The 22,418-nt window shown below is 34.3% G+C and overlaps 1 protein-coding gene across 1 annotated transcript in view; it reads left to right on the top strand.

Moving 5' to 3' along the window:
- The window catches only part of RIMS1 (regulating synaptic membrane exocytosis 1), a 319,714-nt gene that overhangs the window by 215,864 nt on the left and 81,432 nt on the right, over positions 1-22,418 (top strand). The window contains 8 exon segments of the mRNA XM_032682385.1: positions 1,240-1,317; positions 1,669-1,782; positions 2,244-2,333; positions 7,750-7,833; positions 11,990-12,067; positions 14,347-14,418; positions 18,543-18,725; positions 20,104-20,216. Of these exon segments, the coding sequence (XP_032538276.1) occupies positions 1,240-1,317; positions 1,669-1,782; positions 2,244-2,333; positions 7,750-7,833; positions 11,990-12,067; positions 14,347-14,418; positions 18,543-18,725; positions 20,104-20,216 (812 nt within the window).

Below are 22,418 nucleotides of genomic sequence, written 5' to 3'. Positions count from 1 at the left end.
GTCTGTGCCTTTGCTATAGACCGTTGATTGTCACATTCCATACCTCAAGTCACTCCTACTTTGATTGGTAGTATCTGCTCCTATGCCATAACTGACCTGATGGACAACCATTCCTTTGCTCCTCCTTCGCAACGCTACAGTCACCTCTGACAGAGACGTCACCAGTGGTGGCCACTAAACTCAGACAAGAAGGGTCAAAGCTCCGCTATTAAATCCCTCAGGGTTTTACAAACACTAGGATTTCCAGGCAGAGAGTTGATTCATCTGTCTGTGACACAGCCAGGTTTGTAATGCTCATCTGCTGTGTCGAGGTTCAAGCCTTAACAGTTAAGAAAATGTCCTATTGGGACAAACTGTTCTTGATGCTGCAAAATCCTCAAGGCTGCTGGTTCTTCTCCTAATAGCTCTGAACCTGTGTCCTGGTAGGGAACGTGGAAAGTTGTTAGAATTTTCTTATTAACCCCTAACCATTAAATGGCCATAATTCCCATTCAGCAGCCATTGTCCACCTTTAAATTTCCACCTTATTCACTGGGTATAGCTGGATGGTACAGTAAAACATTTCCTGTTCTAAAATCTATGATGATCTTAGACAGTTGTCATGTAACACCTCAGTGCTGCTGTGTTGGCTGATGTAGTAGATCTCCTAAGTTTTTTTTTTAGTTTATTATTAATAACATTTAACTACTGTTAAATTTTGAAATTAAACTTTCAAAAGACTTCCACATTCAAAAAGCCAGATGCTAATACATCTGTAGTTAAATTTGTAATGTTGTATATCCCTGTGTTAGCAAGATTTGCATGTTTAGATGCTGGAGAGGTTAAAGTCTCTGTAGGTCTAAGTAAGGCATCACTTAGAGCAATAAAAAGCAAATTTAATATCAACTTAATCCTTCACAATAGCCTGTATATTTTAATTAAAAGTATCTATAAATGGAATTTAGATTACCTTCATTTCAAGAAAACATCTCATCTGTGCTTGTATTACCGTGAGTTCATCCACTGTATTAAGAAAAGTATAGATACAAAAATTTGCCCCCCAGTTAGCTGTCACAGTAGTTGAGAAAAACAGATACTGAGAAATCTACTCATACAGCTATAAATACAGAATTTTGTATAATACAGAATATTATGCATTTATTTTACATTCTGGTCAGTCTTGGCTTGCCTTTATCTGTCTTTTTATTTCTGGCATATTTTTTTTTGTTCTGTTTTCTTTTCTGTCCCACCACATTCAAGAAGTTCTGTTAGGCACTATAAAACATTACCACCCAAGATGCCTTTACTAGAAAATGGTACTCATTGGAACCTGTACAGGTAAGAAGTGTTTAGAGTCCCCTTTAAACTCCTGTAGAGTTCAAAGCTCCTTTTATAAAAAATGAATAGACTTATTAAATAATAAAAACCCCCAAACATAAAATGTTTCATACATTTTTATAACTGAAACATAAGGGATCAAATCCTAAAATGACATCATATAGTTGTTTAAATGAATGCCTACATTACAAAAAATCCAAACCAAGCTACCTTGTATTAGGCGAAGTTGTCTTCGCTGCTAAAATTTTATGTTGCATGGTTTTCTTTGTTACATTCTTTTGTTTATGTATGAAATTTCTGTTACATGTCCAATTTACTTTCATTTTGTTTAAATAATTTTAATTTACAAAGCTCAACTCTTCCTGCATGTGCTAAGACCAAATCCGTGATTAGACAGGATATTTCACTCCTTCATGATTGCCTTAATTCACGAATATCGAAACTTGGAGATGATCTGCCGGTTAGGTAAGAAACTGAGGATTAATCCCCCCCTTGTTTGGTATCTAATATGGATTTGCAGAATAAATAAGCTTCACTCTAAAGGGATTTCACATGACATATAGTGTATCACATTCTTTTATGTTGGCTTAATATTTACTGCTGTTAATAAGGATTTAAATTTATTGTTTGGTATTTCTCATTCCACTTTTCTTACAAGTGGATGCTGTTCTGTCTTATTCAGTTTTAAACATTTCAACAATCTTTGCAAAAAATTTCTAGCAGTCTTTTGTTTGCTTTTGTTTTCTAAACAAATCTTGACACTATCATCCAGTCAGCTTTTTTATGTTTTCCTTAATTAAATCATTGTGATCCTACATTTTCTGTAAAGAGAGCATTATTTTATGAGTTAATATCTAACATTGTATTCCTTTCTTTGTTTTCTTTTTCTTTCTCTTCTACCATTGGATGCAATGCACTGGCACTAGTGAACTGCAGCCCTCCCTTGACAGGGCTAGGAGTGCTAGTACCAACTGCTTGAGACCAGATACTAGTTTGCATTCACCAGAACGAGAAAGGTATAAAATAAAAACTTATGGATTTCTTGTCATCTGTACTGGTGATCTTTATCAGTTTTGTTTTTCTTCATATGAGTACTCTACATTCTTGTACATTCTTGTCTGCTTTGGTATTTGTATACATTTTTGCTCCTATATTCATGTATGTCATGTAAATTGTGTGTTGGAGTTTATAACTGCTTCTGGTTACTTTCCTTGTTTTGGTTCAAGCTGATGTTCATTGTTTACAAAAGTCCTCAGTATGCTGATAATAGCATTGCAGTGTTAAGTATTTTGAAGCTATCACCTGGTTGTGAATCTTCATCATCATTTGCTAAAAAGTTTTATATTTGTTTCTTGATTGTTCTGTGGACTGCTAATAAAGCAGTGGCATAAATTATAAATGATTATAAAACTCTCATATTTCAAACCAGAACTGCAGTTTTAGTGATACATTTTTTACAAAACAGCCAAACTTCATTGCTTTCCTAATCTAATCTGCTGCTTCTGCTTTTGCAATTACAAGGCAAATCACTACATTAAGTTTTTTTTCACTCGATGACATTATATTAAGGTTCACAGAAGTCTTAAGAAGACATGTTTGCAATTTATATGAAATATTGTTGTGTCACATATATTGTGCAGGCATGCTTTCTGTATTTTTACTATTACAATAGCTTGGTTCAAAATTTTAGGTTAATCAAATACTGCTGGTGTATTTGACGGGTGAAATGATTCCACAAAGGAACTTTTCATAATCACCTGTGTTTTTGGCTAAGAGTTATACCATTGTAGAGTGAGATTTTATGTTCACTAAGGGCTATAACAGGCTCCCTTTGAGTGGGAATAGGGTGGAATTACAATTTCATCTGTGCAATATATATTTAACTAATGTGGCAGTTAATAATGTTTTGCCAGTTAACCCACGGTATGATGGTTGTAACAGTTACATCATTTTCTTTATTGTGGGAGAGGACATATGAAGAAAGGCACTAAGAATCCGCTTTTCTCTTTGAGATAGGGTTTCTCCTTTTTTTATTTGAAATTTCCCTTTCCTTCCTCCACGCTTCCCACTGTTCCTCGGCTGGAACTGTGCTCTTTTCAAGTTGTACCTTTGTTGCAGAGGAGTGACTAATGCTCTGCTGAGATATCTCTGATGGATCTACAGTAGTTCATTCCTTTTTAAGACTGAGCTCAAGACACTATAGATAACAGAAACATTGTTATTAAAAAAACAACAAAAAAGTTCAGCTGAAGTAAAGCCACTCAGATTGAAATACAGGATATTGATCTAGATTTTTTTAAAAAAAATTGTATCATCATATTAATATGATGTAGATATATACAGCTGCATTCGTCTACAACAAGTTATTTAATGTAATAACATATGGACATGAGCAGTATGTTTTGTGCTTATTTCAAGATACCACCCATCGAGTTGAATATTCAATGAAGCAGTAACTGGCAATTATAAACTATCTAGTTAAAATCTTATACTCAAAACTACATCTGTCATTGATGTTAACTAGTTCTGTTATGTCTCTTTAATTCATGTGCAGCAACCTCTGTCCAATGGCACTGTGCAGAATCTGAAACATTTTTCATGAGCTCTTCGTAATGAAAAGTGTTTAGTCTCTATTAATGGCCTCTATTGCTACTAAATGTGGTTTTACCAAATCATCAGTGGACCTGATCCAGAAAACTTGCCCATCACTATGCAAGTTTTTCTTAGCATTTAGAAGTCCTAAATAGGTGCTTTTGACTTGGGATCCTTCATCAGATCTTTTTTATTAAATTCATATTCAGATTTTTCTTGATGGTTTCACTGAAAATAACAAAATCTGTGTGGCTTTGGCAGAGGATTTAAGACATACATTTTTTTCCTTTTTTCTGACATAGGAGATGTGTTTCCAATACAACCCAAGTTTTGGAGGAAGATGTTATATTAAAAATATGAAGCCCATGTAATTATTCTATTTGTTTTGCTGGAAGCAAAACTTCTTTGCTAAAAGATTTAATTCTCCACTGTTGAATGTGGAACCTGCTTACATTTTAACATGAGATTAGTCATCAGTTGCATGTAATGATAGAGGAGTCTTTAGTTTGAAGAACAGAATTAAGTTCAGGATAGAAAGCATTTTGTTTTTGTGCTAGACAAGATGAGAACAGAAGACTTAAAATACAGTAAAACAAGTTCTTAAGCTCTAGGAAACCTTTTTTGAAAGCAGGTATGATGAAACACTGTAATATATGATATGGCAAAGGTTGTCTTCATCACTGGAAACTAAGAAAAGAATGAGACAGCCATCAGGTGTAGCATTGGTCCTGCTTGGATCAAAGAGAAACACTGTATGGTTTTGTGAACTCCAATCTACAGCACCGTTTTATTATCATTATATTTGAGGGACCAATGTTGAAGGTATTGTTAGTTGTTTGCATGATATTTCTTCTCCTCTCTCCCCTTCATGAATGTCATTGTAGATTTTGTTTAAAAGTTTAGACATTTATGCCTCAAAATACAAACTTCTAAATATGGCTTTATATATTTTCTTCAACAAAATTAGGAGTATGTTCACCTACGGAATAGGTGGAATATTTCTACTTATTCCTCCTAACCTTTTGTCTCAGAGGGTATAAATTAGATTGTATTTGAAATCAAGAGCTAAAATGGACCACTTCATCCTTTTTTAACAAAATGGTTAAGTTGATTGTGTGTAACAAATGGACAGTAGAGCCCTATTTCTCTGTGTCAGTGGTTTGTGGAAGTGGTTTTGATCCTTGAACTCTCTACAATGTCATTCATGTAATTTGGAAGGGTCAAAGTAGTTACTGGTTTTTAAGATGCTGCTTTGCCAGTAAAAGTAATTTTATTGACCCATTTATACCAGTAGAAAAATACTTCCAGCTGTATATATGAATTTGTGATATACAAGTCTTGTTAGTTGCACTAAACCAGAACCAAAGCAATAACAACAAATTTCCTTTTCTCCTTTAAGTTCCATCATTTGAGGAAATAACGTCCATACAACTTGCATGGCAAATTGACCTTGCCTTAACAGGGGCTGCTAAAGTTTTTTGGTAAATGAACTGGTCTGGTAGAGAGCTTAATCCTTCATATACTTCTCTTTTGCACTCTCTTTTTGTACTCCAGGACACTCAAAAATATCCATCCCCTACAAATACCACTGTGCAGTTGCACCATGGCTGCCTTTTTTTTTCTCTCTTCCCACCTCCCATCCCCTATCCCCCTATTTATTCCAAGCTGTTTTGTTTGGGTTTTTTGATTGTGTTGTTCAAGTTCCTATGATGAACTGCAGGGCTTATTTAAGTTTATAATATAGTCATAAATGTCCTCTAATGCCATTAAAAATGTTCTTCCTGCTACTACTTCCTTTAGTAAGTTTTTTTTTTTTACTGTTTTTTTCACTGTGTCTCAAAATTTCTGCTTTTTTTTTTCCTTGTAAATTGGGTGGTATTTCTTTAGAATGGAGAAATTTGTTTTTAACATCCAGTCAGGAAAGCACGTAGGCATGAGGTTTAAGGGCAGAATCTGAACTCATTCAGCAATGGCTTGTCATCATAATAGCATCTTCCTCAGACTGATTTAAGATTGCAGCCAGTGATAGTCAATAATATATAGTATGGCTTTTATTTACCATCTACATTTCTTATGTTACAATCAATTGTTGTGTGTATTAGCAGTTGGAAAAAGAGCAGTTGTATAGACTGGTAGGTTTTGTACGCTTTTGGCCTGAGAGGTTAGCTAGTGGAGATCTGAGCAAATAAAACCAAGGAGCACAGCCCAGGGGTTAGTTCATGTACAACAGGGTCAGCATACTTGCCCCAGAGCTGTGTTAGATTTTTTCTGAGGTGCTTCACTGCAGTAGGAATCAAAACAGGATGTTTGCTATCATCTGGTCACTGCCACCTAAACAAGACACAAAGCTCAACAGTTATCTATGACCTCATCATAAATAGATAACAGAGAAGTTGGAGCTGCCACTTGATCCAATTAAGGCCTGTCCTGATGTTGTGTTGATTTTTATGGTGCATGCCTTTCGCAATTGTGTTGAATATCTCCATTTACATTTAAAATAATGTACAGTGTAATAACTGCATTAGGTCTGCCTTATATTGTGTTTCCAATTCTTTTCAACCATGTAAAGAAGTAAGTTATTACATGTTTGTGTTGTACTGTGGCTCATAGTCACTCAACATTTAGTGAAAGGGAGCATGTTCTCAAAGCTCATGCTCAATGACCCAGTTAATTCTATCAAACGCTCTTTAATATTTGTAGAGGATATCAGCATATTAAGGGCTTTGACTGAGCGCACTGATGCATTAACATTTTCTTTAACCCTTGTTTTGGAGAGAAAAAGAAACTAACTACTAACAACCTATTTACTCTTAAAACTTCTGAAAGGCCTACCTAACTGTTCAGATAATGCTAATGTCCCTCAAATTTTTGTTATTTGCATGTTCCATAAATAAAACCCTTTTCCTTATTGCATGGACCGGAAAAATACCTCAGAAAGGGAAATATTAGATAGTTGTGCAGAGTTTGTGTAAACATTTTGCCATTCACCACTAAAACAGTATATTTTAAGATTGTATTACAGTTGTACCATTACGATTACAAAACATCCCAATAAAATAAGCAACATGAGTCGAGTCTGTAATATAGTATATATAATTCTAAAATAAATGAGCTTTTTCAAGAAAAAATCATATGATACACCAGTTTTCATTCTCAGTTCAGGTCCTTTTTGTTAAATTTAATTATGTAACATAATGGCATGTACTATGGAGATAAAGAGAAATGAACAGAAGAGGAAGTTGGCTGCACACGCTTTCAATATATATTTTCAAATGATAAAAGATTGCTCAAGTACTTGTACACAAATGTGTGTAGCTTAGTTGTAACTAAATAATTTACCTGTACTGCATTCCAGAAAAGGTGACTTTATGCCCTAGAATTTTTCTTATATTTCATAGTCCTACATATTTACTGAGATTACATTTTTCTGCGCAAAGAGCTAGGAGCGATGGGCTTAGTGAAATGACGAGAAAATGACCATCATATTGTTTTGAAAAGCTCTCCTAGTTTGGAATTGCACATTTGTATGCAAATGACAGGCTTTTAGATAGTCTAGTATTTGAGAATATTTGAAAACTTAATTGTACACCATGTAGAAGATTTATATTGGTCTAAATTCTGCATCTTTGCGCATACGTTCTCTTTGTTTCAGGTGTAATGTTTCTGTTGTAAGCGACCTTAAGAAAAGTATACTCGGGTGTGAGAAAACTGTTAAAAAAATTAAATTGCAGACTTTTGTTACTTTTTGGGGTATTTTTCCAGTCCCAAATCCCGTATATTTAATTTTATCACAAACTAAATATTGTATTTTTTTTCCTGTTTTATTGAATGGGCAAACAGGGGTAGATTGTCCCCCTCCCTAGAGAGGAGACGACCTACTAGTCCCAGGATTCATATCCAGCATGCATCTCCGGAGGATGACAGGTACTAGTCAGCTCCTCCCAGTTGAAAAATGGCTTACTGCATCTTGCACTCTCAGAGGAGTACACTGAAATTTAGAAGTATGCATATATGCGGAGAAAGAATTACAACCTCCAGAAGCCCAAAATAAAGCAGCAGTTTAGACATCATCTCTGCATTTTGTTGAACTGTTATAAAGCACCTAGGAATTAACATCTTTTCAAGTTCTTTGTTTGCCTGAATGGGCATGAGCCATGAAATAAGATGTCTGATACAACAGAACATCATCTGTGTTAATGTTCTTTAGTCTGTTTTGACCTGTTTCTGTAAATGGTGGTGGTGCTTTCACTGTGGTGCTTTATAATACTATGAACATTTGTTGTAGAGCATATTCTCGTATATATGTTTATATTTATTGGTTTTGGTTTTTCTTTTCTTAACAAACTGTTCCTAATGGGGGAAAAAAACCACAGCCTGGAAGTCTTGTTAACATTTTCTAGTTAATGTATGTAAAAATTGACACTGTTTGTAAATTGTCCAAATCAGGATGGTCTTCATGGAGCAGGTTTTCCTAATAAGGTAGGTTTTGGTTAAGACTATCAGGGCTTTAAAGAAATTTTTATGCTGAATATCCCCTATGATTGATGAAAGCACCTTTGTTTTTTACTTCTCATGAGCTTTCTAATCAGATCAGTTTGTGGTTCTCATTACTTTGGCAGTAGTAATTTTTTGGTATTGTTGTGCCAGCTAGATCTGGGGTTGTTTTAAGCAGATCTGATAATTACTATTGAGATGCAAATTAAAAATTTTCCCTTTAAATCTTTTGTACTACAGTAAGTGACAGGATACAGATGGTTTATGTAAATAATCTGTACATGCTATTATGAAATTGCACTTGAAGCTCTAAGACTGGTATACTGATAAAACTCAGTTACTGTGGTGCCAGTTCTCACCTTCTGTTAAAGTCTATCCACATTACTAACATTTATACTATGATTTATCTTGTTTGCTTGATGCTGGATATATTCCTCTCATACAAGGAAGGAAGAGTGTAATTGTGTTTGGAGAACAATTATTTTCTTATTTGAGTTAGCAATATAAACTATGAAATTAAATTGGTGAAACAATATTTCAAAGTTGTCCCCCTTACAGATACTGCATTTCCAGAAATTTTCCCAACACATCCATTTGATGGGACAGCTATTAATAGTTTAAAAATGTAGTTTAGGACTTTTAGGAATTTTTAAGTAATTTTTCTTCTCATTTTTTGAGTTGATGGAAAGATTGCCTTTGACTTCAGAGTATCAGATGATGAAATATTGTGATCAGCAATTCAAATTAAATCATAATCATATCACGTTTCAGTGAAATGAGATTTTCATCTAAATTCTGCACTTTCCAATGCAAAATTGTAGGCCTTTTTATGTCAGCTGAAATTTTGTGGAGAAAGACTGAAATCATCTAAAACCAGTTAGCAAGCATTTTATAGTAAAGCATCTGTAGGATATAGAATCTGTTATGCGAAGGATTTCAAGTTGGATAACAGCAATCTAATTTTCTAAGTGAAGTCGGTGCCTTATTGTGTTTGTAAGTCTTGCATTCGATCTGGTCTCCAAATCTCAGCGAGAAAATCACTGATGAACCTAGAAGGGGTTTAGGTTGACCTCAATCCTGATGAATGTTTTCAGCCTACCAGTTCTGGGATCTTTCTACCAGATTAAAAGAAATTCTGAGGACACTGGACTCTTTGCATTGCATGTCCAATACAAAATAGTAACCCACCTTGTCTGCAGACAGAGGGTATCAAAGGTACTTTTGCCTTCATTTTCTACTCTTTTAGTTTTCATTTGTTCTGATTATTTCCCATATTTATTGCAGTGGGTCAACACTAGTCAGTTCTATAATTTTTTTATATTTTTTTTAAGATATGCTAGTAACAACTTGAAAAGTGAAGCAGTGGGTGTTGGGGAATGACTGTCTGATGGATCAGCAGGGCTAACTAACTAACTACTTATCACCACTTGCAAATAATATTTCACAGATTAATTGACTTTGGCAGGTGTCATCTTACTCTTCATTTGAGTACATTACAGATTTATCCTACAAATTGGCCAAATTTATATATAGGGTGATGTCAAGATTTATGAATACAGTTCTTAAGTGCATATGACATGCATTATTTCTAATTTTGATAATTTTTTGCAACATTTTATTTATTGATAATGATTTCTAAAATAAATTTTAATAAAAGTCCTTGCAAGATTATTGTTATTCTGGACTTTGCTCATTTACTGTATCAGAAAGAAGTGACTCTTTCATTACATTGATAAGATGAAACATGAGTTATGTATTATTTCAGTGTTAAGAATTAAATGTTTGGTTATATCATGTATTTCTGTAAGATATTTTAAAGAACATAATAGCTTCATTGCTGGAAGGTTTTTAGGTTTGGTTTTTTTTTTGTACTGGAAATTAGAATTATAAGGTTTAAATGTCTAATACCTACAGCATAGACAGACTGGTATCTGGAGAACTGTGAAACTGTGAAATTGTAGGTGATGATAAAACCAAGGGAAATGAAAGCTGAGAATTTAATGGTAGGTGGAAATTTTATTCAGACTGTTCTTTTTGAGAGGTCTGCATATATTGTCAGCATATAACCAAGAGCGGATAAAAAAAGCCTGTAAAAAAATTAATTACCAATACTTTCAGTTAAGAGAAGTAGCTTTTGTCAGTCATGTGTGCATCTATAAGAGTACTTATCCAAGAGTCATCCTGAATCCAGCTGTAGAGCAAGTGCCCCTTTGATACTTTTATGACTTTGCTTTGCTGTGCTGTTCACTGCCAGTAAAAGAACGATTTGGTCTGGTTGATCCTTTCCCGTTTTTCGGCAACCACTATGTGACTTGATCAGGGAAGCAGTTTTGCAAGACAGGAATTGAACAACTAAGAATGAGTGTGAGGAGGTGGCAAGCCCTCAGAATATTTGTGGCCTCCCAGTTCACATACCATGTAGATCCAACCTTTTAGAAAACTTCAGTAAAAATCGGGAAGTATTGAACACGACATTCTTGATGGCTTTAAGGCTACATAAAGTAGCAGACTCACTGCAAAACACTGAGGTCTCTTGTACAAGCCAGTAATAAATAATTTTAAAATGTTAGACACTTAATTATAATGTTATAATGTATTATAATGTTGTCACTTTAGGAATAGTAATTCTTAATTTTGATAGAAATATTGTCATGTTTCTCTTTGTAGATTTTGTTTATCCTCAACAGTGTTAAATAGTTTGAGGCACGTAGGTATTTATAACATGAACTTGGAATAGTTTGTCTGTATTTAAAATAATATAAAGTACCTGTCTATATATGATACCCATAGATCACTGATTTGGTGTCACAGTTGGTAGATTTATGATCCAAAAGAGAAATCTTAGCATTTCCTCACTTTATTGTAGGTATAGATGCAAATATATTACATTATCTAGATTAGTAGTGGACTGCAAATTTTCCTGAGTTTTATCTTTAAAATCCAAATTTGATATTTGGAAATTCAGAAATAGTCTGATCTTCATTTGTTTTTTTGTTTGTTTGTTTTGTTTTTGTTTTTAAAGAAAGCTCAGTCAGTTATTCTACTTTGCTATTGAATTATTGTTAATTATTACTGTAGCAGATTGACTGGTAACAGAATAAGAACTTCCCATCAGAATATATGAAATTATGAAATTTACTTGTATTTTCAGGAGAATTTCACAGTATAATGACAAAATACACATCTTTGTAAAGGAAGATGTTCTGTATAGGTTTATATATAAATCTAATGAACGATAGCATGGATTAATTCTGGAGAAGGATAATAGCAGCTATTAGACTACAGTGCTGCCGTTCAACATGTAGAATATAAAGGTTTTTTAAAACATTGTTGTGACTTTCATTCTATAGCTTATTACATCTTAGACTGTTGATATTGCATCTAAAAATTTTAACATTTCCCTACAGTCTTTGGATTAAATCAGTGGACGGGCGAATAAGAAATATAGCCTTTTTCAACAGATAGCGCCTTAATGCTTTTGGTTTATATATTTGACTGCATGTCTCCACCTTCACTGCATGTGACCATCTCTTTGTTTCTGCTCATTCTGTCCAAATACACATCCATGTTTCCAAATATTGTGAAGAACAAGGACGCTGGATTCTTGCATTCCAAAACAGGACAGTGTAGACCACCTAAGTGCTAAACCTGGAGCAGCACAGAGGTATCCTTATTTACTCAAATCATAGATAAATGAGGTATTGGTGATAGTATATTCTTCATATGCTCTGCATACTTTCACTTTTCTTTCTTTTCCGGGTTTTATGTACAAGTACATATATGCATGTATTGCTCATGGATAATATTTATTCTCCTTAAAGATATGTTTAAGAGGTAAATTTGAGTATGTCATGAGTGTTCTTACCCCAGCACACTCTTCGTGCACTGTATGTGAGCACAAAAGGACACCTACTTCTAAATGCCCACGTGTCAATGCCCACGTGCTCGAGCTGAGCCAGGACTCCAAGCACTGTAGTAGGCTGTTGAGCCATATGGAAATGTATACAGCATCATCTTAGCAAGAGGAAGGAAACAGAAAGGAAACTGATTTTATATAATTTCTAGTATGGGCTGTTCCCAAGGACAGCACTGAGAGCAGAGAACTAAGTATATTCAGCTCATTAGTGCTATGTATTATCTTGTTACTTTTCATAGGAAAGCGTGTCCTGCTCTCAGCTTTTCCATTCTACTAAAAGTAGTCACTATGTGCTCTTTTTCTCCATTGCATGTAACATCACAATCTAAGCAAGTGACACAAGGAGTAAGAGAAAAAGTAGCCCCAACCAACCAAGTAAACAGAAAATGAAGAGGGTGACATAATGTGAATGATAATGCTACTGCATGCAGTGGATCTAGCCCTAACTTTAAATACTTTTCTAACCGTAGGTTTTATGTAAAGCTGCAGCATTTAATATGTGTGATTTCCTGTGCACCTACCTTATATTTGTCCTGGTAAAGGAATAGAATTGAAAAATAATGCGAATATACAAAGAATAAACCTGAAAAAAATAGCTTGAGGACAAAAGGGATTTTAATTTTTAATTTGAAATACTTTTTTTTTGTAAGAAAATATATTCTTTCAAAACCCAGAAAGCTTCAGGTAATGACCTCTCGTTATGCAGAAAGCATTTTGTATTTTGCTGCAATGTTTTCTTTGTTGTGGAGTATACTGCATCACAATATAATGCTCATCAAATATTGCAGTGGGTACAAATAATGAAAATCCACTGTGATTATGTTCTTTGGGTATAATTTAGTGTCACAGCTGTTTAGGTATCTTCCAGGTCAGACATTGGATTACTCTTTATAACCACAAAGGTTTAAAGGAAAACATATTTCTTTAAATATTATTTTTATCTATATGTTTTGCCCCCAGTAATTCTTATATAGCTTAATACATGACATTGTATCATTGCAAGATATTACAACTGTTAAAGTTGTCAAAGTTTCTGGTCTATGAATGAATAATCATCGCTCCCTGGTTTTGACCACTCCTGTGGGTTTTGACCACTAAAAGACTAGTATATATTGATGATTTTTAGAGGTTTAAAATTATAAATCCTAAATTGTAAATGCTCACATTACTATGAATAGTACAGAAAATTTTGGAGCACGAGATTTGCAGAGATTTGCATAGTATGTTTATAGTCCTGGGTAGTAATGATGAAATATGACTTTACCTTTCTTCTTACATGTATCAACTCATATTGCTGTTCCTTGTTCTTATTTACTGTCAAAGTAAGCTCTTAGACTGTCAGAGGTAACTAGTGCCTCACTGTCCAAATGTCAGATGGATTCTGTAAAAGACTTTTGTAGAAATGGAGTGAGGGAATGAAATAGATTTCTATCTTATTTATATTGACTAGGAAAAAAATAGAATCAGTTTCAACTGCTTCTAAAAAGTTTAACAAGTTTTAATAGGATGAGAATTTTAAAAGCCAAGTTTTTATTAATATAGTGACACCCTTATTTAAATCTGTTATGATGCAGTATTTGTTTTGCTTTTGAAATTTAGATTCAAAACAGTTTTAAAATTTACATTTGAATAGTATTTTCTGATACTTTCTGTAACACTTTATTCCTGCTTTCTACTCTGAATTTGTTTTTCATGCTGTTAAGAGATGATTTATAGCCTATGAGGAGGCATTGTTTTAATCAAATACAGACTGTGAAGGGGGAACTAGCTGCAGACTCAGTCAGGATTAATGTTTTCTTTCCTGTTTTGGTACCTCATAACTCTCTCACCATGAGTCTTAATCAAACCTAATCAGTGCAATGCCTCTTAAATCTCAAATTCACCAGCCTGTTCATGATGGTCATTGTCACTTTCTTATCTGTCAACCATTTCTGTTATTACCTTTATAATACATGAATAAATAATCTTCATATTTCTGTATTCTTTTTGTTCTTTGTTTATTTCTTTTCTGACATGTCATTTCACAGGCAGTCCAGAAAAGTGGAAAGATATAGCAGCCAAAAACAAACTAGGAAAGGCTCCACAACTGAAACGGAAAGGTAGGATTGTTGATCGATGTGTAAACATCTATTGTCAGTCTGATTCCAGTTTGTTGAATATACCTCTGATACAACTTTTTTAAACACCTGTGACAGTACCCAGAGTAATGTTGTTGTAATTGACAGTATTATTTACTCTGTATCTCTATTATTAGCACTGTATTGCATACATATGGAATTTTTCTGGCATTCATTATTGCAGATAAATTCAATGGTAAAGACTAGCAGTTATTTTCTGCATTTAACCACTGATTTTTTCAAAAAATCTTTATTTTATATTAATTTTGAGGATGATAAAATATAATAGATTAGATAGATAGATATAATAGATTATTAATTCCAAATGTCTGTGATCAAGTTAATTTCACTTTAAAATATAACAAAGTTACACATTTAAATATGTGTAGAAAATTTCAACATCTATCATTATATAGAGTTAATATAAACACTGAAACTTTAACTTTTGTATTTATTGAATTGTCCTGAACTTGTATTATCATTATAACTTTTAACTTTGATGCTACAGTGGTATGGGGTTACATATTCAAATTCTTAAGAAAAAGTGAAAAAAACAAAGATGTATACTGAATCATAAGAACATCTAGTAAAATTTTAAACCCTGTGTCTTGCTAAAATAAGAGCAGTAAGGAGGGGTGAGATCCTTCCTCTGTCAGAAATGGATTTATGTTACCTTGATGAACAGAGGTGGAATGTACATCTGTTTACATTGTGAAAGCTGAAAATCTTCCATGAACAACACAGACATCTGTTTTCAATGAAAACACGCATTACATAGCAAAATTTCAGAGCTTTTATTTTGTTTTACTGCTTCAAGTCCCAGATTATTGTTCTTGATGAAAAAGCAATGGTTACATTTTTCTTGAGTTTGATGATTCTGTTGTCACAACAACCCAGTTTCCTTTTTGGTTTGAATAAGAGAAATTACCTAAATGATGGCTGAAATCCTTGTTATGGTTGAATCAGGGACTGTTTTGCCACAGAGATCACTAAAGCCATTTTTTCACCTGTTTTTTCTAACTCCTGAAGAGTTAGAAAGGGGTTTGGTTCTTGGTAACCATTCAGCAATGAGCCCAGTGAACAAGAGTATAGGGAAACATCAATTGTGCTGCTTCTTTTTACATCTCCATGGCCCATACTGTAGGTTTTGGTTCCCTAAAATGATTCACGGTGATAGACGTGAGACAAAATGTCTAAATAAGTCTGAGCACTGTAGTTCAGTATTTCTTCATAGATATAATATTGCACTAGTGCCAAAAAGTTTTGATAATAGGGTAGGTAATTAATTTTCTTAGAAAATATAATTTAAGACTCTTTCTTCTTCAAATATCTATTTTCTCCTAAGATTTACTCTTTATTTTACAATTTGCAAATCTTGTCTATTAGTTAAGCAGATTACTGGAATAACGTGTCAGCATGCTGTCAGCTTCTCTATAAAGCATTTCAGCATTTTATGTAAGATTAAATTTTCTATGTATTGTGATAACTTAGGAAATGTACATAAAAGGGAAAAGGTCAACCTTTTCAGGGTAATTTACAGAACCTAAACCTTCTCTTAATTCAATGAGATAAGCCTTCAAGATGGAATTCAGTAAAATGTTCAGAAGGACTAAGACTGATTACATGAAAATCCAGCATTTTCTGTTCTTGTCTGAATGAGCAAAACTTGTAAAATTCGGTTCATCCCAATCCTAAAATGTTTTCTTTCAGCCCTAACTAAACACTCCAGAAATGCCAGATGTGACGTTACCTGTCATATATGCTAGGATGCATACAGTTTTTAACTGTATTTTCTATATTTTGCATAGGACACAATACCAGGGGTGCACTGGATTGGTGATGCTGTCTTATTTATAGGGTTTTATTATAGTTTCTTAGGTGGCAGCCAGCCTGCCTGTAACAAATGTGGATAGAGCCTTCCCAAATCTTCATTCGTGAAGCCTAGCCATGATAGGTGGCAGCATCTTTTATTTGTGTCACTGAGACGTCTGTCTGAAGAGAAAGAAATTTGAGTTTTCTTGTATGCTGGCAGAGTTGGAACCTGTAGGATTCCTCTGTAGACCATTACCAGCTGAATTAATAAGTTTGCTGCTTGCAGTGTTCCCACCTTCTGTGAGGAACCCGGAGATGAGATACACATGTATGTGCTCATTGCAGTCTCATTTCTCACCAGGTATCATTTTTTCCCCAAATTCCTCTCCTTTTCATACTTCTTATCTCAGTTCTGTCTCATTTTCTCACTACCTTATTGTCTCCCATGCTTGTTTCTTGTTCCTTTTTGTCTCATTCTAGATATCAGCCATTTGCAGGCTTCTTCCTTCCAGCAACAGATCTTTCTCCTAGGCCAGCAAGTCCTTAAATCCATTCTAGTTATTCTTCAGTTGCCTTTTAGCTCTCTTTTCATTTGCACCCCAGGTAGCATATTCATCTCATTGTAATAACCCAACTAATGCAAATCTTGAGCCTTATTTATCTTCGAGTTAAGCAGATCCTCTGTCTTTCTCTTGGAAGGGGACATGTCTGTAAAAAGAGTATTACTGGAGAAGGAGATAAGTTTCTGAGTTGCAGGTAAGTCCTGTCCTGTTCTGTAATGGCAGGACAGACTCACAGTGTTTCCCTAGGCTCTCAAATAAATTCCAGGATATTTAGCCTCTAAAATGAAAAATATCCGAACTGAGAACATGATGACTTTTTTAGATTGAAGTAGATTTAGATTTTAGATTCATAGTAAAAGCAAACAAGAAGTTTCTGATACTGAGTGGGATCCATATTTTTACCTTATGGATGTTATGATGTTTAGACATCTGATAAAACAGATACTTAAAAGCTGGTTATGTGTAACAGTTGGGATAGATTACTTTTACATTCAGCATGGAGAAACAGGCATTTTCAGAACTCAGCTCATCTTCGTTATCATAAACATCTTTCAGAATCAGCAGATTCAGTCTCTTCAAGAATGTCATAGTTATTACCAGGGCAAGCCAGGAGTTAAGCTGAAGAAGTGTTAGGGCTTAAGAGAGAGTATAAGCAATGGCAACAGAATCTTGAATTTTTTGCTTTGTGACTGGTCTTCCACATAAACTGTTACTGATGAAATGGTTTTGAATCAAAACCTGTTTGTTATCCTTGGTAGGCATCTGCATGTAATTTCATATATAGGGGTTTTTTTAGGATAACTTCTTAGTGTGTGATAGTCATATGAACCAGACAGTTCCTTGGTTACTTTGACTGTATTTTGTGGGAAAGTTATGCTGGATGTGTGAGTCTACAGAAATTAAAAAGAACCCAAGCAAAACCACCCCACAACGAAATGATGTCACAAGCCATTGAAATTTCTGAAATAACAGCAGATATAGTAGTACCACTTACAAAATGCTGCACTGTTGGAAAGCCAGGGAAGAGTAAAAAGGCACATTTAGAATACTTTGGCACTCTACAAACCTGATATGTTTCAGCTTATCCTTTACTTGCAGTTTATGCAATTACAGAACTAGTATTAATTATGCTTTATTATGCTAACATGATTAATCATTTTACTGCATAATATAATTTATTTTCATTATAGTTCCTTCAGAACCATATTTCTGTTTCAGTACTTACAGATACTTAAATAGATTTCTTATTTCAAACTGTTGGGGAAACAGGGAATTACGTATGTGCCTCCATATTGTGCTTTTTTAGGACACTAATTGAAATGCAGTTAGTATTTTTAATAAAGGTAAAAGGTATGTTTTAGAAACAGAAATGCTTTGTGATAAAACTAGGTATTCACAGCCTACTCTGGTCTACTCCTTATGTCATATGTGTTGTTAGCTTGTGTTTGCTGTGTTTAAGGTGCAGCTAGAGTTGAGTTTTTGGCCAACTTTCCACTGTAAGCAGTGCAGTTCAACAGTTCCAAAATTAGGGTCATGTGTATCTGCGGTGGTGAGTGTTCTGCAGTTTGTCCTTTTGAAAACAGATTTGCATTCATAATTAATAACTTCTATCTGAAATGTCAGTCCTGGTCCTGCAGCCAGGATTTGCAATGTTCTTTGATGGAGGGGGGCAAGGGAAGATGTGCCTGGAGCTAACAACTGAACAGTTTCTTTTTGGCACTGATGTTTTAGGGGTCTGCTACCATGTCTTTCTAGAAGGGGACTTCCAACCCCACGAACGACTGAACAGCCAGTCATTAGGGGAAAACATCACACTCGCTCAAGGTCGAGTGAGCAGTCTAGTATCAAACCCTTATGCTCTGTACATCACCTAGCATCCGGAGGGTCGGCGCCACCTTCTCCACTTCTGACAAGGTTGCTATTATGTGTACAGCATAGCCTTCATGTTCTGCCTCCCAGGTTTCAGTGTGGTGTTGTACTTCTCTGAGCATACTTGGCACGTTCACTCATTCTGGCACCATAGATTATCCTCTCTTCATATCCTTTATGCCATCTATCTTCACCATCCAGATGGTACTTCTTGCTGTTGAATTTAAGTAGTTATGCTAAGTAAAAGGTTTACTGTGTTTTGTCCCTCCATTGTTGTGTTTTGTTCTGTATCCATCTGAAAATTATCAAAATACTTTTCTTAAACACTGTGCAGAAAATCATGTGCTGTTTACACAGCTAACTGATCTTACAAGCTGATGTTACAAGTCAGTTGATCTATGTGGTGAAAGCCAACAGTATTTTGAACTTGCACAAATGTGTTACTTAAAATTATAAATTATCTACTTGCAACCCTAGTGTGGTAGATAAACAGTGCTTATCCACTACAGTGAGTCTGATATTACTGTAACTGGCAAGGACATTTCATAGTAAGCTCTCCTCAGTGGTCTGCTGCTTCGCATCTTTGTTTTACTTTTTTAGACCTTTTCCCCATAGTTATTATAGGTGCCCATACTTACTTTAAACACCAGCATTCTGAAAGTGTTTGATTTGTTAAACTCAGAAGCTGCATCTATATGTAAGAAATCAAGTAGCCACGTTGTTCTGAAATAGTGCTAGTTAGAATTCAACAAAGAAGTTTAGGATATTCACTTAGGTATAAATATTAAAACTCTAATACATGCTTTGCATGACACAAAGATACACTCTCACACACACACCTCACACACCCCAATACCAAGGTTAAAGGTTTTTTTCCTTTGAGGTCAAAGAAAAACCACATGCTATCCTATGGGAATCGATACTTGCTGTCCAGTTCTCTGTGGCCTTGTGCAATTATTGCATCAGCACAAAGGGAATACTGAACTTAATGAGACACAGAGGTGGCGTTTTTTATTGCACTTGAACCAGTGCAGAAGAATGTATAAATTGTGAGTCATAATCATAAATAGTTCTAGTGCTTTTCATTTAACAGCTTTTGACTAGTACTTTATCTAAATAAAAAAAAAAGGAAATAAAAGAAAAACACAACAAAAAGCCCCCCACAAACAAATAAATTTTAAAAAAAACTGAATCAATCAAAGGAAATAATTTCTTCTTAGTCAAAGGTAGTTAGAGAAATTAAATGTGATGCCTTATAAGTTTACCAGATATCTAGACCTGGGTATATGCATATGGCATAGACCAAATGCAGACTTCTTCACACTCATCTTCAGTATCTGCAACTTAATATGTGTTTAAAATTCAGAATATAAAAAGTCTCTTCGTTTGGCTGATTTCGCTTTTATCTTAATTTCATTTGCAGAACACACCAACAAGGAAGTCCCACACAGTCTCCTCCTGCAGACACATCCTTCAGCAGTCGTAGGGGAAGACAGCTACCGCAAGTTCCAGTAAGAAGTGGCAGTATAGAGCAAGGTATCAAATAATGAGCTTATGACAGCTCAAACTCTTTGATTTCTTACCTTTCTTTAATCAAAGTCTACTTGCATACCTATGTGCCCAATGCCGTATTTCTACCAATAAAGCAATAGAAGAGAATGAAAGCATATTTTTAGTTTGGGAAATCTAACAAGAGTTTGACTGGTGGCTTGTTATTACATATGGTTTAATTGCCTTAATTTTCTAGTACCATTTTATGTTTAAAATTTCTATTAGTCATGGTAGTTTCCAACACATATCTCATGTTATCAGCTAAAAAAAACAGGGGCAACGATTTTTTCAACATTTTGACAGTCTTTCTCATTTCTTATTTTGTGGTTTATATTTATTGTTGTGCATTATTAACGTAGATTAATAATAAATATCACAAATCTGTTTTTTGTCTGGAGCTCATACTTCAGTGAGTAAAGAATAAAAATAATCACCATGGGAAATGTTAAAGTACAGGTCACAAGCCCTTTCCTGCTTAAGAATAAACTGATCAGGCAAAGACCGCTGTTTTTATGGAAAAGACAATATAGACCTAATGGTTGTGGAAGATGTGTTTTACATACTCGTATCAAATAATATGTACATCGCTGTTTCCTTTTCTAGCAACATACAGAGTATGAATTATTATGGTAAAATGAAGTGGTGCAATGTCTAATATTTGCACATTCATGTTTTCTTCTGTGTTTTAAAAACCCTGTTTTCACATTGACTACAAACAATTACTCGACTGCCACATACGACAAGGTTTTCTTTTATGTGGAAATTAAAGAAATGCTTCTAATGAAATATGTAGTGCTTTACAGAACTGTATATTAATCACAGTCTTGGATAGATGATGTTGCTGACCATGATGGCCTTATCATGACAGATTACCATTGGAGTTTTCGTGTATGACGGTTTGCATTAACGTGCAATCAGTTTGCATTAATTTTATGGTGATGACATACTAAACCTTCAATTAGTGCATATAAAACATACTCTTGTTTTATAAATGTATTTATTTTGAATTATAAATATGCTAATATAAGTGGCTTTTAATAACCTTAAACTTTACATTCGGGTCCTTTCATTTTGTAGTGAATCTAAAACTGTCTGAATTATAAACTAGTTACAAACTACATTTGCAATTTCTATTTCTGCGTATTAGCAAGTTGAGTGCTTTTTAGGGAAATGTAATAAGTAATGAATTTCAATTTTCATGTTTCTTCTTCAATTTCAGAACTTGGTGCAATATATAATGATCAATCAGCTCTTAAGTTAAAGTTGACTTTTATTTGGATACTCATATATCATCTTTGTGCTGTTCTTGATAGCTGATGTGTGAGAGTAAAATACGAGTTTGTTGTTTTGTTGAAGGCATTGGAAATACATGTAGAACTTAACATGAAACTGAGTAGAGATGGAATGTGTACAGAAGAGGAAAGAAAAAAAGAAAGTTGAGCAGAAGACTAAAGCTTCTCTGAGTTTAGAAAGTTGTTGATACTGTGAACACCTGTAAAGTAATGCTGTTTCAGTGAACTCTTGCTTACACTTGTGGTTGATAAGCTTGTGTCATATATAAAATACACGAGTAGGATGCGTCATATTGTTTGCTTTGTTGTTATACCACCGGTGTCATATGGCTGTAATACAGCACATGGATTTAAAGGTTAAAGAGATTTCCTTCTTTACACAGTACTATGGTTTTGTCTAAGTGACTGACTCGTGCTTCTGAAAGGGAGGTTTTCTGATCTTACCTACATTTAATACTCTGTTCAGGCTCAGAATGTATTTGCAGAGAAGTAGTAAATTGAATAAGTTTTATAAAAGGTTTTTAAATAGTTTTGTTAGTATCTGCTGAAATAAGTATGCTAGTATGTCTAACTTTATACTACTGTAAGAAATTAAATTCAGTGAGGCATTAAGACCACAGTATTTGCTGAAATTTTAATATTAGTTTCATCTCTTTAATTCCTGTCAGATGAGTATCAGTGTCAAATGTGGTGACTAGAAGTGATCTGACCTTAATATAGGACTGAATCCAAAGCATTCTGAGTTCTGTAAAAGATATACATTAACTGTACTTGAAACTGTATTGTGTCCTTATTGGTTTAAATTCACAGTCACCATAGATAGAGATGATGTCAAAATGTAGTGCTATATACGAATGTCATAGGAAATATTTCAAAATGTGTTTTCTTCATTTAC

Source organism: Chiroxiphia lanceolata, chromosome 3 (assembly GCF_009829145.1).
Source record: "Chiroxiphia lanceolata isolate bChiLan1 chromosome 3, bChiLan1.pri, whole genome shotgun sequence".
Classification (NCBI taxonomy): Eukaryota; Metazoa; Chordata; class Aves; order Passeriformes; family Pipridae; genus Chiroxiphia; species Chiroxiphia lanceolata.
This window is presented reverse-complemented; position numbering and strand designations above follow the sequence as displayed.